Source organism: Rousettus aegyptiacus, unplaced genomic scaffold, assembly GCF_014176215.1.
Source record: "Rousettus aegyptiacus isolate mRouAeg1 unplaced genomic scaffold, mRouAeg1.p scaffold_m13_p_2, whole genome shotgun sequence".
In the NCBI taxonomy this organism is placed as follows: domain Eukaryota; kingdom Metazoa; phylum Chordata; class Mammalia; order Chiroptera; family Pteropodidae; genus Rousettus; species Rousettus aegyptiacus.
In genome coordinates, this window is record NW_023416295.1 from 168,072,280 (window position 1) to 168,089,687 (window position 17,408).

Sequence of the window (17,408 nt, forward strand, 5' to 3'; positions counted from 1 at the left end):
CTCCTAAAAGAAAAATTTCTGATCTTAGCCATTTTCCTAACATACATCTTGCTTTGTTTCTGTTAACTTTTAAGTGTGGAGTCTTTCGTGTTCTCTCTTGCAAACTGCAAAACTAGTGACTGATAAGTGTAGCTCTGTTCATTGGCAAATAAAATTATATGTACATTACGGTGTTTCCTTAAGAAAATATCACTCTTGGTAAGGTTCACATCTGAATTATGCTTAAATATATTTCATGCTGTTTCAGTAGTGTCCTGACTTAGTGATACTGGATAAGTCACTCGATAGGTGTCCAAAGTCCCGTCTGTGAAAACTGTGTTAATGTTGCTTCCCTGTCTCCACGTCGGCAGCCAGGCCCCCTAACATGAACATTTAGTAATACTGGGAACATTTAATATATGGAAATTTGACCTTTTTCAAGGTAAATGTTTCAGTGCAAACACAACATGTTAATAGACATAGTGATGATTGAAAGGCTAACTTCTCATAGAGAAGTAGCAAGAAAGCCGTATTATAGAGAGTGATTTGCATATTTTATCTCATTTAATCCTCTCAAAAGCCTTATAAGTATTATCCCCCTCTACAAAGGAGACAGATACAGAAAGGTTTTCTTAAGGTTATACAGCTAGTAAATGGCAAAGCAGACCCAAAGCCACTTTCAAAGTTAAATCTTGTACGTAATTCATCAGACTCTCTCCGTTATCTACACTACTGAGCAAATGTGATTGTAGGAAAACTATTAGACTTTTCCATTGTTCAGATGTCCTTTTGTCCTACCTGGAAGGCTGGCTGCTCACTTCTTGTCATACTACTGCCTTTAAACTTTGTTGGCAAAGTATCTCGATTTTTGTCTAACAGTACGTACCTAAAGGATATAAGAGGTTATGTTACACTTATGCAGTATGTCAATCTAAAGGGAGGTAAACATTTTTACCTTCAGGAAGGCATTTGATATTAATATTGCTAAAACAAAGGGAAATTTTTACTTTTTACTAAATGAGTTTGTTGCTTGTTAGCACTTTAAAAAGTTTTAAAACATCAGTTTCGTACTGTATTTACATTTGCCGTTTATATTCCTATCAAAATCCACCACTTCTAATTGAATAGCTATATACTATTCTGTTTGCATGGAGTTAACAAGTTGGGGAGTGGGGGTATGTGGGTTGTTTCTGCCTTTTTACTATGGAGAATAAAACTAACGGCTATTTTATTCTTGGCAGTAAAGCTAAGATCTTCTGCCCATAATCACTCTAAACCAGGGTGATTCAGGAAGGCAAGAACTTCTGGTAAGTCACCACCCAAACTAATGGAAGAATCCAAAAGAAGTTCATGCTAAATAAACTCCATATAACCAAGCAATATTCTTAAATGAAGAAAAATATGGGTAGTACCTGACATGAAGACCATCCTAAATGTACATGTCCCCCATAGTCCAAAGACCATTAGTGAAAGATTGATTTAAATTTTCTGTTGCTCATTGTGCTAGAGTGGAGAGCAAAATAGACATAGTATCCCAGCCCTCATGAAGCATCTAGACTAGCTGAAGGAAGCACATTTATTAACAAGTCTTATGCACTTCAAAGCACAGGAGTACCTGACTTCCATAAAGTTTTTATATTGTGCAGTGAAGATAACAGCTCTCAAACAGGCTGACACATCTGTTAAACACGTTAACACAGAGAAGTGTTTTAAATTCTAATTTAGGTTTTCCATCCTTAAATTTGTGCAGTCAATTTACCGGCCTTACAAATTTAAGAATCACAAACATGATCAATAAATACTAAAGCCTCAAACTACCAAAACACTAGTTATTGTATCTTTTGGAGTGCCTGTCATTAGAAGAAAAAAACAATACAGCGGGTATCTGATGTGCAAGTGACATATCTGAAACATGCCGCGACAGAAAATAGAAATTTCAAAGCTGGGGAAGGCCTTTGAGTTAATTCTTAACTTGAGATCTACAGCTGTACTTCAGGGACCCCAGAAACTCCCTGAAGTTAAATCGTGTCTCTGTCTTTTCTCTTCAGAAAGGCTCGTGGCTTCAAATTCTCAAAGGAGCCTGTGCCCTAAAAAAGGAAAAGTTGAGTCCTTGATCTAATTCCAGCATCCAGAGAAAACAGATGCTCACTGAATCACACAGTAAACGAATGGCAGAAATGGGTCCCAAACCCTACTCGTGACTACATCTATATGCTTTCTTCCACCTTGGACTCCACCCCGTCCCAAGTTGCAATTCACTGAGTTAGCCCTCAGTGTCCAAACCCCTGGACCTCCGACCTCATGAAGAGTCCTGTCAGTGCAGGGAGACAACAGGTTAGAGAGGCTGCCAACCTTAGCGGTGGGTGTATAGTCAAAAGAATAAGTACTAAAGGCTGACACGTAAGAGTGACAGCTGTAGTCTAAGCTTGCTCTGTAACCTTACCCAAGCCATTTCTGTGGTTTGAGATCCGGTTTTCCCGGCCTGTTATGAAATTGCTAGGCCACGCCCCTAAGCCCACGTCCTCCCCCCCAGACCCCCTACCGCGCTACGTCGTGCGTGACGTCCGCCGACGCCGAGTAAGCCGAAGTGAGGTCACCGCCCTCCGCCTCTGGGCACCCGACCCTCCCTGTTAGGGGCGGGGCCTGCGGGCAAGCGCCAGACTCCCTCCGCCCCGCCCCCACCGGCGCCACCTCGCGGACCATCCGGCGTGTCACGTGACGGATCGGCGGCGCTGGCGGTTGCTGTCAGCTGATTCCACGGGTTCGTGGCAGCAGCAGCCGCAACGATGGACTTTCTCCTGGGGAACCCGTTCAGCTCTCCGGTGGGACAGCGCATCGGTGAGTCCCTGGAGCCTCGGCCAGCCCTGCCGCAGGGCTTGGCCCCCATGGGGCGCCCCTAGGTCCCCACTTACACACCAGAGGGAGGCAAGGAAGGGGGAACGAGGCTGGCGCGTCTCTCCCCTACCTGGCCCCGCCCAGTCTCCCGCCCATCTTGATTGACAAAATTCGTGGTCCACTAGGAAGCCTTGAATTGTGATGGATGTCTATGGCAGCCAATAGGCAAAGACAGAGGGCGGGTCCGTCCGCAGCATAGCCTATGTGCGGCTGGTGGGGTCGCGAATCCAGAAAGTTTAGAGGGTTAAAGGGGCAGCGTGGTTTTGCAGTCCTTGATCGCCTCTTCTGATTCCCTCGTCTCCTCTCCACTTCGGGTTGCGCTGCCTGGGCTCTTGCCATCTCCTGTCTTGCGGGCCCTCTGGACACGGATACCTGAGAAGGGCTAAATGTCATTCTCCCGGGATCAGACACTAGAGCTCGGCGTCTGGACGGCGACCTGCGGGGTGGGGGCAAGGAACTCTGCCTTCCCGGGCCCCGCCTTACACTGGGAACCCGCTTGACCCAGGTGGGCACACTTAGAGACAAGGTCTCAGAACGAACCTTCTCTTGGCAGCCCTCACCCACCAGCATCAGCTCGGCCGCGTAAAGTGTCCGATGCCCTGAGCTGCTGGCGATCCTAGTAAGCACTTAATTGGGCCTCCCGCGTTTATCAGTAGATGAGACAGCCGAGCCCTCTGGCCGGAGACGCCGGCTTACTCAGAGTCCAGATCTGACTCTTGCTCGGTCTTGACGGGAGACTTACTGGTTCTTTAACGCTGTTTCTCTATGCTGAGGTTTCTTCACCTATAATTAGGGGACAACAAAGGCCCCTAATTCCATGGGGTTGTTGTGAAGATTAAACTCGTTAATAAAGTACTTAAAACAGTGCCTGGCACATGGCCAATGCTATATACAAGAAAGTGGTAGTATTTATTGTCGGTGTTACTAAGCTACAACCCAGTGAGGCTTGGCTGTCCCTGCGAATGGCTGGACAGTAGGTCTCATAGGACCTCACTCTTGTGCACACCAGCACACCATGAGAGGACCCACAGGCCGTGGCCCAAATAGCTAACACTTCTGCGACAGTCTGGCAGTGCCTCCTTCTTGCATGAGGAAACTGCAGGTAGTACTAAGAAATTCTCTCTTCATCATTTTGGTGGTGGTTTTTAGCCTGAGGACCAGACTGGGAAAATTGGATCTTTCAGACAAGACATTCTTTCCATTCTTAATATCTTGGAAGGCTAACCTACCTTAAGTCTGTCGACCAGCTCAGTGTCGTAATTGCTACGTTGTCTGTTTGCGGCTCTTCTGAAGTTTTGTAATCAAATCTCTCTGAGAAGGGTGTGGCAGAGGGTTTACACACCAGGAAGCTCTTGGACCAGCTCAGGATGACCAATGGCCAGCTCCCACCCCACCCCAACTCCTACCTTCCCCACACAACACACACTGAGGTTGCGCGCGCGCGCGCGCGCACACACACACACACACACACACTCACACTTCCCAGTGAGTCATTGTTTTGGAGCTGAAAAGAGAAGGCAGCTCTTCTTTCATCTTTATTTCTCCAACTACAGATCCCACTGCTTTGGTCACATGCCAAGTTTGAGACTTACTACTTATAAAACAAACAAAAAAACTCCGTCTTTCTAAGTCAACCACGTATTCTTAAGGCCTCCTAGGAAAGCTCACCAGGACTCTAGGCCTTAGAGGGTCAAAGAAAACAGCTTCATTATTTTTTACCCTGGAGGGTTGTCTACCTTGGGCAGGAAATATTTTGTCCAAAGAAAATACTGCTAAATCATAATACCTTAGCACAAACCAAGTTTTACTACCAGAAGGATCCTTACCCTGGGGCTCTTAAACCCAGTGTTCTCATCTGAATCCCCTAGAGGTCTTATTAAAGCTCCAGGGGCTGGGACACACCCCCAGAGTTTCTGACTCTGTATGTCTGGGGCGGAGCCCTACAATTGGTATGTCTAACAAGTTCCCAGGGGATGCTAATGCCACTAGATTGGAAACTGCATATTGAAAGCCTCTATTCCAGCCCATCACCTTCATTTCACACAGGAGATGAGGCCCAGCGAGAGGAGGCTGGAGACTATGACTGCTTTCACCCAGGACCCCAGTGAAATGATCCGAAAGCGGAAAGGAACTTCCCAGAGCCACTGAAATTTAGAGCAGAAGAGGCTGTAAAAGTAGAATTAAATGAAGACTCTCTGCCATTCGAGTTGATGCCCTCAGTATTTCATATGTTTCTTTTAGACAAAGGCAGAAGTACCACTGATTGGCTGTGATTATTGATGACGCAGTATTAGCTGCTTGTATTTCTGTAAACAACAGGCGTAATCTCTGCCCAGGCCTGCCGTCTCCATCCCTCGTTAAGGGTAGAGCCCCATAGAATTGGCATCCGGAGCACAGCAGGTTCTAACGGTATTCTCAGAGTTCTCATCCACCCCCCCCCCCACACACACACCTTGGTGCTGCTCCCTCTGCCTGGGCTGCCTGCTCCTGTGCACATCCTTCAAAGGCCCAGGCATCGTCACCTCCCCGAGCCCTTCTCTGACCCCTTCAGATCCAGCTGTTGCTTTCGCATTCTCCAGTCACCCTAGCTCCTTGGGCTCTTTCACTGCCTTTGGGCTCTGAACCTCTCTGTTTCTCCTGGGTGGAGTGGCAGTTACAGCAGCATCCACCTCTCAAGGCGGTTGTGAGAACAAAGTGGGGTACTCCCTGGACAGAGCCTAACACATTGTGAATGTGTGTGAAACAGTAGCTGTTGCTGTCACCGTCATTCGTATCATTTCCACCATCATCACACAAATAGAGCACTGTCCTGTTCTGTTAGTAGTTGCGCGCACGCATCTCCCCAGTTAGAAGGGACTTCTTGCGAGCAGAGACTGCACCTTACTTATCCAGACCCTCGGCGCCTAACACGATGCCTGGCTCCTAGTAGGAGGGAAGAAAGGAGAAAAGGAAAGTAACAGTTCGTGCTCCAATGCCAGGTGCCATGCTAGTCTCCTAGGTATGGTGGCCCTATGAGATCTGGCTTTTTCCCCCCATATCACCAAAAGTAGATGTGAGGGAAGGTATCACTGCGGAAGGTCTCCCAGCTCATCAGGGTTGGAATCTGGACGCAGAGCCCCGCTCCTCTGCTGCTCCCTCACCGGGCTGCCTCTGGCTGACCAGTACTTAGTTCGAATTTACATTACTCCCACCCTCCCTGGTTACTGGCCACCCACAGATGAGCTTTTCTGACTCTGACTCAGACTTCCAGATCACTCACCCTAACGGGGAGTAGGAGCTGCCTCCCAGGGGCAGCAGCTGGGCCCACGAGCGTCTCAGAGAATTAGCGCAAGGCGGTGTCGACACAGCCCTCTCCTTCCAAGGATTTCAGAGCCCTGTCTGGGTTTTCACCGAGGATACACCTTGCTGGCTGTGGTTTGTAGACAAACGTCAGAAGGCAGCCCAAGAATCCGTTTTCCATTTCTGGCTGTCAGCTCACCCCAGCACTCTGAGCCAGAGACCCAACTGACTCTTGAAAGCAAGCAGCAAACCAGCAGAGACTGTAAATGCGGGCAGCCCTGGGGACCAGCCCCCCACTAGTTGGGGTGGGGATAGCCAGGTGTGACAGGAAAGCTCAGAGCCTAAGGCTGCGCCCTCGGGTGGAGTGGAGAGAGGGGAGAAGTAAGGGAGAGCTGCCCTCGGATCCACAAAGCCTCCAGGCCACAGGAAGGAGTCAGGAGAAGAGACACCTCGGGCCCTCTGGGGTGTCATTTCGGGAGCATGAGCTGGAAACCAGCTGGACGCTCAAGCGGAGTTGTCGAGGGGCCACGAGGCTGGGAGGCAGGAGCCCTGGGTCCAGCTCCGTCTCTGTTCACCTTCCCTCTGCGCTGCCCGTGCCTTTGTCTGTTTTCCTCTAGTTTCTAGAGGACCAGTGAGGAACAAATGAGGGGACAGAGGAGGACAGAGAAGGAACGATACGAGAGGGAAAAAAGAAACTGATAGTCATTGTAGAGGAATGATAGAACTGATTCCACAAGGCGCGGAGGGTGGGGTGTGATGTTACAGGAGAAGGAGCTCAGTGCCAGCACACATACCTGTCCCCAGCACACATACCTGTCCCCAGCACACATGCCTGTCCCCAGCACACATACCTGTCCCCAGCACCTCCAAAGTTGGAACCAGCTGCCTTGTTCGGTAATGAGCTCCCCACTACTAGAGGTGTGAAAGCAGAGGCCAGAGGGTAGGAGAGCTATAAAGAGGATCCCTGCATTGCCTGGTGGGGTGAACTAGACCAGTTTCTGCAGACTTTCTATTTCCGGTTCTGTGGGCCTTACGGCCTCTGTTGCACACACTCAGCTCTGCCATTGTGTCACAAAAGGAGCCACAGACGATGTATCAGTGAGTGAGCGTGGCTGCGTTCCAGTCAGCTTTGTTATGGACACCGAAATTTGAATTTCGTATAATGTTCATGTCATGAAATATTATTCTTTGGATTTCGTTCAGCCATTTAAAGATGCAATGACCATTCTTAACTTGGTGGACCATACAAAAACACACGGAATTTGACATGTGGCTTCATAGTTTGCTGGCCTCTGGGTCAGACCAGCTGACTGGAGCCAGAATGATGGAGGGCAGAGTTCTTCAAAATGGGGTCCCAGAGCACCCACAGCAGAGATGTGTGAGGGTCCTCTAGCCCTGAGCCCCTGAGTCAGATCTCCACCATCTCCCACAGTGTGCCCCGGGGAGCCCTCACGTTGTGAAGCTCTGGTTCCCTGACCCGTAAGTGCTGGAGCCAAGTTAGAGCCCAAGTCTCTGTCTTGAGAATCACAGGGAATGATGTCTAGAAAGGGCTTTGTGTCTGCTGGCCACGTATACACATAGCAAGGTGACCAGGATGAGCTCTTGAATCGGACCAGGTGGCTTGAGTCCTGGTTCAGCCTTCACCGGCTTTGTTACCTGGGGCAAGTTACTTAACCTCTCCCATCTTCAGTGTCCTGTCTGTAAAGTAGGGGTAATTATAGCCCGTGTCAGTTGGAGATATGTTGCTGTGTTGGGAGGTTGTCATGTCCTTCTGTGGTGAAACAGCCTGGTGCCTGCCAGACAGTAAGTGTCCATGATCGTCAGCACTTGTGATGTTTCACTGGTGTGATCATCACCGCTGGGGCACAATCTGAGTTAGCGGCAGAGCCAAGGTGGCACCCCAGGGCTGACTCCAGTGCAGCCTTTGTGTTGGTCTTGGTGTCACTGGAAACGTCACTGGAAACGAGCAGTCACTGGCTGGGTGGCCGCCACATTCACCACGGTCAGGTTTCAGGCCCTGGGGTGGAACCGGTTCTCACTTGGGAATTAGAGCCTTCGCTTGACTGTAGGGATGGAACTGGTAAACAGGTTTTGTTCCCTCACTAAACTCAAAGAATAAGAGTAAAGTACTGGATTTCTGCTGTTTTGGTTTTAGAAAAAGAAAACAAAAACCCTCAATGTCTTCTAATTAGCGTGGGGCCATCACCCCATGAGAAGCAGGGGGATTCAGGACAAGCTAACGCTTTACCTCCTTTCCCAGGAGGTCTCGGTCTCGGCCAGCGCTCTCCAGACTTCTGCCCTTCCTGTGCCACCTTGATGGCTTGCGTCTGCCCCGCACCACCTTTAATTTTATTTGTATAGTTTTTCCTTTGGTTTTCAATTTTGACCTCCTCCTAGGTAATTAGATCCATGAAACCATTACTTTGATGAGCTAGTTCATGTTTTTTTATTTTGTATTAGATTAAATATGTAACTCTACAGATGTCTTTAAGTTTGCCCATGAGCCCACCTGACATAATGCTGGAGAGCACATTTTGATTGCTTGGATGTAAGCAGCCTGAATAGTGTCAGACCTTGGACCCTGCATCAGAAGATCTATCTGGGTTCAGCTCCACCCCTTCCCGGCAGTGTCCCCCAGGCAAGTGACGAAACCTCCAAGGGACTCATGCCTTTAATGGACGTAGGAAACTTGGCAGTCGACAGAGCACCGACAAGTGCCATGGAAAGCCAAACTGCTGTGCGGGACAGGAGGACAGGAACTGCACTTTGCTCCTGGTGGGGAAGGTAGAACAGGGGAGGAAGGGGGCGGAGGAGCTGGCCAGACCACGCGAGGCTGAGCCTGGGAGAGTTTGAGGGTGGACCGAGTAGTCCTCTGTTGGATTGGAACTTGTTGTTAGTATATACCCCTAGGGTAGTCAACTGGACTGGGCCTGGGTCCCAGATATTTGGTCAAATACTATTCTAGACATTTCTGTAAAGGTATTTTTTAGATGAGATTAACACTGAGTAAAGCCAGATTACCCTCTATGGTGTGGACGGGCCTCAGCCAGTCAGCTGAAGGCCTTAATGAAAAAAGAGGAATTCCACCCGCAGATGACCTTTGGACCTAGGCTGTGCCTTTTCCCTGGGTCTCCATCGTGCCAGCCTACTTTGAGTTTTTGGACTTGCCAAACCTCCATGATTACATGAGCCAGTCCCTTAAAATAAGTGGGGGTGGGGTAAGGGAGGGAGTGGAAGAGAGATCAGTAACATCTTTCACATTCACAGAATGTGACATATACATACACCTTGGCCAGCCACGTCAAGCCTTTCTTTGCTCCCTCTTAACCGGGATAAGTTTTTCAAACTCTCCTTCGTCTAACTGAAATATTCTTCAGTTAGGTACTATAGTTAGTTACATCCACTTTAAAATTGCAGGTTATCGTCTGTAGAGTATTTTAGAGTTCGTCTTGTGGCCTGTGGTTACACCGTGGCAGGGGAGAGGCAGCCAGGGTTTCGAAGGACTGACTGCTCAGCAACTTAGGAAACCGGTGGGACTTTCCGAGCCAGGGCTGGGAAGAGTTGTTCATTTGAAAATTCGGCTTCAGGAGAGTTTGCTGTCTGTGGGGGGACAATGGATTCTGCATGTATGTGATTTAAAAGTCTGTTTTTACGAGAGTGCTTGAAATTCTCAAACAATTCTCGGTTGGTATTTTTGCAGTCGATAATGACGTTTGTTTTGGCGCTTGCTGTGTGCGAGGTAGGATGCGAAGCGTTTGAAGCACATTCTCCTCCGTCCTCCTCGCACAGCCCTGCAGGCTCAGTGCTCCACTTATTCCCACTCTGCAGAGGAGGGGGTGAGACGCAGAGAAGTCGCTGCCAGCACACCCCTGGGGGGTGCCAGTAAGGACTCGAACCGGGAGTCGTGTGTGGCCAGATCCCACACTCCTGACTTGTCCACTTCATCGCTTCCCCTTAGAATTGAAAGGGACCTGCCGACTTTCCTTTCCTTACGAGTGAGTGAACGTCTGGGTTTATCCCTGGCGAATATGTTTATAATGGTTCTTTGTTTCTCCCCGCCCCACCACCCTAGTTAGCACATTGGTTTCATCCTGGTGCTCAGCCTCAGTTATCAGGATGTGCAGATGAAGCTGCCGCAAAACCTTCCCCAGGGGCTTCCCACTTGTGTCTGTCTCAGTGGCCAGAACTGGGTCACAGGGAGACTAGAAAAGCTAAATGCTGTAGGCCAGCAGAAAGTGTCTTTCACCACGACAAACTGTTGGAGTCAGCTCCATGCGGTGCAGTTAATAAACATCTAATGTAGTCCCAGGTGCATTAAGACAAATACCGTCTCCATCGTGGGCTGGCGAGCGAGTTCCCACACTGCATCTCCAAATGGACAGCCCCGCCGGCCTGCATCCCAGCAGGACTGAGCAGACTGGTGAAGGTTCCAGAGACCGTGTCCTGACTGGAGTGGCCACAGGAACCTGGGGGTGTTAACATGGAAGACAGATTAAGGAGGGACATGATACTTCCTGAAAATATTCAAAGGACTGCCAATTCGAAGAAAGATTAGGATTCCCACACATCAGCTACTAAGGGATCAATGGGGGCCAAAGGGTGGGAGTATTTCATTTACATTAAATTGCTGTAAAGGGTTATCGTCCTGGTGAATATGGCCTCTTCATTCCGTCACTCAGCAAACATGCACTGCAGGTTTGTCACAGGCGCAGTCCCATCTACTTAAAGAATTTGGTGACTAATGAGCTGTGATCTCCACCCTTGAGCTCACAACCTAATGGGAGACACAGACAGAAACAAGAAATCCATACTGTAGAGTTATTTTAACAACTCCACTAAACAGAGCTTATAGTTGTGGTCTGTACAAAATGCCGCTGGCCCAATGAATGAAAGAGCAGGCGCTCTGGGGGTTCAGGGCAGGCCCCACCGGGCGACCTGACCCGGTGGGGCCTGCCCTGAACTGGGCTTAGGAGCTTGGGTTTCGGTGGAGGCAGGGGGAGCACATCCCTGCTCACGAGCAGGGAAGCCTGGAGGAGGAGGACCGGGGGCGCCAGCAGAAGGCTGCGCTGGTGAGGAAAAGGGCTGGGCCGGGTCTTCCCCCAGGGAAGGCCAGCCAGGCTCCCCTCAAGTCCAGGGTGGCTCTGGTTCCACAGCGCAGCAGTCCCATGGGGAGGCCCCGGCAGCAGATCTCAGCAGCACACGATGAGGAGTATCAGTCAGGGTTCCTTGGCTGCAGGGGACAGGAGACTCAGCCACCGCGGGCCGAGCCCCCCACCGTGCATCTTACTTGCCTAACGAGAGGGCTGTTGGTGTGGCAGCTCATTGCTGTCTTTAAACACTAGGCTCTCTCTTTCTCTGTCCTTAGCACGTTGGTGGTTTCCCCTGAGCTTGTGACCTCCTCAGCTCCAGGCGCCATGGCTCCCACGCTAGCCTCCCAAAAGAGAGGAAGGAAGGAAAGGGGGAAAAGAGTCATTTCCTTCCCTGGGCCGTGCTCTGTATCCCAGGAGGGACTCCTCCCTTCACTGCTGACCAGCAGACACCCGCTTACTCCCCAGCGATCGGAACTGGTCGCTTGCCCACTCTTGACCAGGCACTGCAGAGGGAATGAGATGGATGCTTTGGGCAAGAGAGAAGGGAGGGATGGCTACTGGGTGGGCCAGGGAGGCGTCTGCCACTGTGGGTCTTGATGTGGTTCCGTCCCCGATTCCATCTTCCCAGCATAAGGCTGGACTGTCCCGAACCATCGGCATACTCCCCTCTGCCTCAGCAGCCACTCCTTTCTCCTCTGGCTGCCTCACTCCCTCTTGAGGCCTTCGGCCTCCCTCAGGTCACTTCTTCCCAGTCCCTGAGACTGACCCCCAAGCCCCTCTTCTCTCCTTCCCGTCGTCCTTGATGATTCATCACTGATTCATTCGTTCAGTAAATGCCACTCCTCTGCCAGAACGTGCCTCCTCTTCCTTCGCCAACCTGGCAACTCGTGCTCTGTTCTCAGCTCAGACGGTACCTCCTCGCCGAACCTTTCCGGTTCCCTCCACAGGTGTTCACCCCTTCTCGCGGCTCCCGCACCTCTGTGTACTGACCTCCGTCATCTCACTTATCCATTTTGCACTGCAAGTGTTTGTCCAGCCGTTTGTTACCCTGACTTCTTTGGGACCTCCTCAAGGGCAGGAATTCCTTTCTTCTTTATCTTCGCTTCTCTAGCACCTGGCACAGGGCTGGAAAACAGTAGCTCTGAGTACCATGGAAGGGCAGAGAGGTGCGTGGGAGGGGACTAGATGGGCAGGAAGACGTCATGTAGGAGGCGGAAGGAAGGGTGGGTGGGATACGGGGCCGCTAAGGGATGGAGGCAGATGACGGGTGGGAGATGAACAGAGGGGTGGGTGTTGCAGCGAATTCCAAACACCATTTCATTCATAAATATTCCAGTTCATTTTTGTGTAAAAACGAACAAATAAGCCATAACCGCTATACCATTACACATTTTGAAAAATCGTACAGGCGTGTTTTTTAAAGCCTTAAAACAGTAAAGACTGTATAGAAATCTTACAGAGGTTCACTGTGGTTCCTTCGAGTGACATGAATAGGTGACTTTTATGAGGAAAAGGTGACATTCAGTAAACGAGGTCCTGAAAGGAAATGGCTGTGGACGCCCTGGCTGGGGCACCGGCCATAGGAGGCGGCTCTCAGAAAAGGGCCTGCAGGAGCCACCTACAGCTGACACAGCATGTCACTCCTATTCTGTCCCTGTCCCGTGCGTCAGTGAACCCCGCCCTAGGCTTGGTCACAGTCTAGGGTAGGACTAGGTCTGCTATTAGCGTTGGCCTTTGAGACAGTTCCTTATTATGCCTTACTCTTAAAATGTACAGCTGAAACTTATTGAATTTCATTAACCGATGTCACCATAAACAAACGAACAAACAAACAAGTTAAAAAAAAAAAAAGACAGATCCTTATTTACAAAGCGTATTTCATTGAATGTGAGACACCATCGGAGTGCTAAAAAGAAAAGCTGCCAGCCGAGCTGTGACAGGTCGTTCGTAAGAAGCATCCCAGTGTCACAGGGTTTCAGGAGTGGGAGAGGGAGCTCCCGGTCAGTGAAACACGGGAATGTTGTCCAGGCTGGGGGTGGAAGGGGACTCCGCGTGAACTGGAGCAGCAAGGCCACCTGGAGCCTGTCAGCCCTTCCACGCTTGTTGAATGAAAGTAGGCTCAGTGATGGAGGTGTCAGAGTCCCCCCGAGGCAGGGAGGGACGTCCTCCGACGGGGCAGAGCAGAGAGCACGCAGGTTTAGAGCCGCGCAGGCCCTGCTTCGCCCCTTCCCCAGTGACTCGTCCACCCCCAGGCCTTGGGCATCCGCTGCCCCTGAGCATGGTGGGCGGGGACTGCGGGAAGCAACACAGGAGTCGGTGCGCGGAGCATCCTGCTCAAGCTGACATTCGGTGAGCGCTGGTCATGTTGTCACTGTTATCCATGATGTTACCGTCACAGTGCAAGATGGCAAGTGACGCAGTCTGTCCAGTTGGACGCAGTGCTGAGGGGCTGACTCGGGGGGAGGGCCTTAAAAGATGAGCGTGGGCGGCGAACGCCGTTGCCCCTTCTGCGTCTGCGCATGCAAATCTCACACCCCTTGTACTGTCTGAGCACTTGGTCTTTTCTGTCACAGCATTTTTGCCTCTTGTAATGTCAGTGGTGGCCTCCCACTGGCTGTAAACGTCCTGAGGGCAGGACTTGGTCGGTTTTGCTCCCCAGGGTCTCCCCAGGGCCTGGACGACAAGGGTTGAGGTGTGTTTGAGAGGCACATAGCATACTGGTAAAGAGTATGGATTTGGGAACCAGACCTCTTCGGGTTCGAATCTCTGCTCTGCAGCTTGCAAGTTGTGTGACCAGGGGCAAGTCACTGACATCTCCGCGCCCGGTGGAGTCATCCCTGGCCTGAGGGCTGTGGGGAGGGGTAGCGGGCTTGGTGCGAGGTGCCTAGTCCCACGCCCGGTGCGTACCGAGCGCCCGGGGAGTGTGCCGCTGGTGGTGCAGGGTGTCCTCGTCGTCGTCGTCGTCGTCGTCGTCATCTGTGAACCAGTGCCTGACTGAATGGAAGAGAGGCGTTCCTGGCAGAGGCCAGGGCGAGGCAAGACAGGACAAGACCTGCAAAATGGGGAGAACGCAGCTGATCGTGGCCGAGGTCAGGCCCAGATGTCCCTCTCGGTCCTTAAAGAGTTTAGGTTTTGCCCCTCAGGCAGTGGGGGGAGGAGGGATCCTGGACAATTTTTAGACAGAGGAAAGTACTGCTTGGATTTGTGTTTGAGGAGTGTGGAGGCGATGGTCCAGGCCTGGGGGAGGTGACGGGGCCTGAACCAGAGCTGTCACGGTGATGATGGAGCTGGGGGCAACTCTGAGGTGTTGAGCTGAGCATCTGGAATCCACAGGACTTGGAGACTGTTTGGATGTGCAGGGTGAAGAGAAGGTTCTAGGCTGCTCCCCCCACCTCATCCCCAGCTTTCTTGGGGAGCGGGAGGTCACACCATGATGCTGACCACAGTTCCGCTGAGCACTGCAGAAATGGCCTCCTCCAGAGCAGCAGGAGGGGCCTGCGGTCCTCCAGCTATTTGGGGCCCCCCCGGGGGTGAACAGGCTGGGAGTAGGGGTCTGGAACTGGTGTGTCTTTCATGGCCACCCCTTCTTGTTCTCGCGCCAAGTCATGGCCATGGCACTTAGTTACTGGTCACTGCTCTTCACCCGACATTGTACATAACTTTGTCTGGCTGAAAAGTTTCAGTCGGCGGTCTTATCTCAGTTTGACAAATGAGAAAACAGACACTCAGAGGGCTTAGATCCTTGACCGTGGTCTCCGAGCGAAGGGGCGGGGCCGGACTGGTCCCAGTCCAAACCCAGGCCACCGCCCAGCCTGTCAGTGCCTGCCACCGTGTCGGGCGGACTCTCTGGAGCCCTCGGGGGGGGGGGGTGTCTGCACCAGCCCCCACATGGACAGGACGGGCTACCAAGCAGACAGGTGCCCAGCGATCCAAACCCACAGGGCAGCCAGCCCTAGACAACAGTGTGGCCTAATGGCCGGCGGACGTTTGCAGCGCTTGGCTTCCTCGGGAACTGGGGACGAGAGCAGAACTGCTACTGGGGCTTTGAAGGTTACCGCCAAGGTGACTTCCCGACTCAGGCAGGAAGTCGGCCGCCATCCTTTTGGAGCTGGTAACCATCGTCAGTGTTTCTATTCCCCTTTCTTAAAATAGCCAGCCGAGTTACTTTCGTGGTTAAAGACAGAAACAAAACTGTATCCCCAGATTCCTGTGGGTTTAAATTTCTGCCCTTAATAGAACACACCTACCCTGTGGAAACCTTTATTAAGGAAGTTGTGCCGCTCTCCCATCCTGCAGTCCACTCCCAGACGTGAAGGAAGTTGGCCAGTGACGGGTGGACGGGCCCGTCCCGGTCTGGCCGTGCCTTTCCTCTGAAATCGCTCCCACGGGTCTTGTCTCTCTCTTGCCTCCTCCCCTGCCCCTTGCTCCTTAGGCTGACCGAAACGCCCCTTTTCCCCTCATCCCCGCAAAACACTTCATCGTCTGAGTGGCTCTGCCCACCGCCGGCACTCAGGACTAAAGGCCCTATCAGCTGTGCTCAGGTTGGCATCAGAGCCATGTTCCAGGTCCTTCTGCACCCACCTTGATTCCGCGGGGTGGCATTCATGACTTATAAATGTCCCAGCTGCCCCCTTTCCAAAATGACCATAGTTCTTTCTAAAACCTTGTGCTCGCACCCTCAGGAGAGGAGAGGCGTCTTTGGTTTTCAGGGGCTCCTGGGACAATCGTACGGGGATCTGATGGAGGAACCACCGCGAGGCCTGCCGGTGGAGCCAGGGGTCCGGGAGGAGGGGACAAGTGGCCTGAGGGTTGCAGAGCTCCCTGACCCTTGATGAGAGGTGGGGCCAGGGACATCAGTGGCCGCTCCTCCTCTACCACCGTGTGACATCGCTGCGCCTCCGCTTCCTCGTCGGTTAGAGGAGGGCGATAACGGACGCCTTACAGGGCTGTGAGGGCAAATCCCATTCCTTACGGTAACAGCTACTGGCACTTGGTGCTACGCAGCCTATAACTTGGGAAGTTAAAGTGATCTCGCTGTGGAAGGGCCTCAAGGCCTGGCTGAGGGCTGGGGGCGGGGCTTTTGAGGGTTTGGGGCACAGGCCAACACGGTCACTTTCAAGTTTCAGGAAGTTCTCTCTGGGCAGCAGGGAGAGCCGATAGGGAGGAGCGAGGCAGGAGGGGCTGAGGCGGTGGTCTGAGAGGGTCAGGATGGTGGCCGGCTGGGACAGTGGCAGAGGGCAGGGCGACCAGGGAAAGGGTAGGGCGGAGAGACAGTCAGGAGCTAGAATTGGCAGGGCTTCGTGGCCAGTTAGCGGTAGCCCAGGAGTCAGGATGACTGATCCTTCAGGCCCGTGTGACTGGCGGTCACTGAGAGGGTTCTGCATGGGTGATTAGCCACCGCTCCCCCAAACTCACCACCCTCTCTGCTCAGAGGGGCACTTGTCTAGCTCTCTTTGGCTAATCCCATGCAGCTCGGTAAGTCCCCAAGGATGGGGAGTGTGACACAAAGAAGCCACCCTCAGGACATAGTTGTCAGGTGAACAAGTGTCTTCCAGTGCTTTTAAAGGGAGCACTTCCTTATCCCCTGCCCCAGCCGTCATCTAGGGAATAAAGCAGCCCACCTTGCTGCTGGGTCCCTACCTGGAGGCCTCAGCTGCCCGGCATGTGTCCTGGGCCACCCTTGCATCCGTTTGGCCACAGGACCCAACGAAGGACCTGGGTGGTGGAATGGAGTCAGGCTAATTTCAAAGGCAAGGTCACAGAAGCCACAGTTATGAGACGGTGACTGTGCTGGCCCCGCCCAGGCAGAGCCCTGCAGGACAGGCCTGCCTGCCCAGCCAGAAGAGGGCCCTGCCCAGCCACATGGTGACAGCCCCACTCTGTCCTGACAGGCCCAGGCCCAGAGCCTTGGCCTCTTTGGGTGCCATGGGGTGAGGGCCACCATTGTGTTCTGAGTGCCTGGAGCTGGCCAGACACATCAGTGCCTATACAGCGAGTGAGGAGCCGCTTAGCCTCCCTGGGCCGCAGCTGCCCCTGTGAACGGGGCGCCAAGGGAGCCTCCCGTGTAGGATGGTTTACCATCACATCACGTTCTGCGTGCCTGGTCCATCGAGCGCATTCGTGGTAGACGATGGCTGACCCTGCTATGGCAGCAGGTCTGCTGAG

At 52.1% G+C, this 17,408-nt stretch overlaps 1 protein-coding gene and 2 long non-coding RNA genes across 3 annotated transcripts in view; 2 read left to right on the forward strand and 1 right to left on the reverse strand.

Moving 5' to 3' along the window:
- Positions 1-1,415: 1,415 nt before the first annotated feature.
- Positions 1,416-2,640, reverse strand: LOC118613772. Its single transcript, XR_004955833.1, has 2 exons — positions 2,522-2,640; positions 1,416-2,066 (listed from the first exon to the last, which is right to left on the reverse strand). It is a non-coding gene; the product is annotated as an uncharacterized LOC118613772 (long non-coding RNA).
- A 35-nt stretch (positions 2,641-2,675) lies between these two features.
- The window catches only part of TOM1 (target of myb1 membrane trafficking protein), a 37,404-nt gene continuing 22,671 nt past the window's right edge, over positions 2,676-17,408 (forward strand). The window contains exon 1 of the mRNA XM_016161735.2: positions 2,676-2,817. Within this exon, the coding sequence (XP_016017221.2) occupies positions 2,766-2,817 (52 nt within the window). The 5' untranslated portion in view covers positions 2,676-2,765. The remainder of the gene's footprint in view (positions 2,818-17,408) is intronic.
- On the forward strand, positions 3,213-10,793 carry LOC118613773. The gene is made up of 2 exons (XR_004955834.1): positions 3,213-3,379; positions 4,921-10,793. It is a non-coding gene; the product is annotated as an uncharacterized LOC118613773 (long non-coding RNA).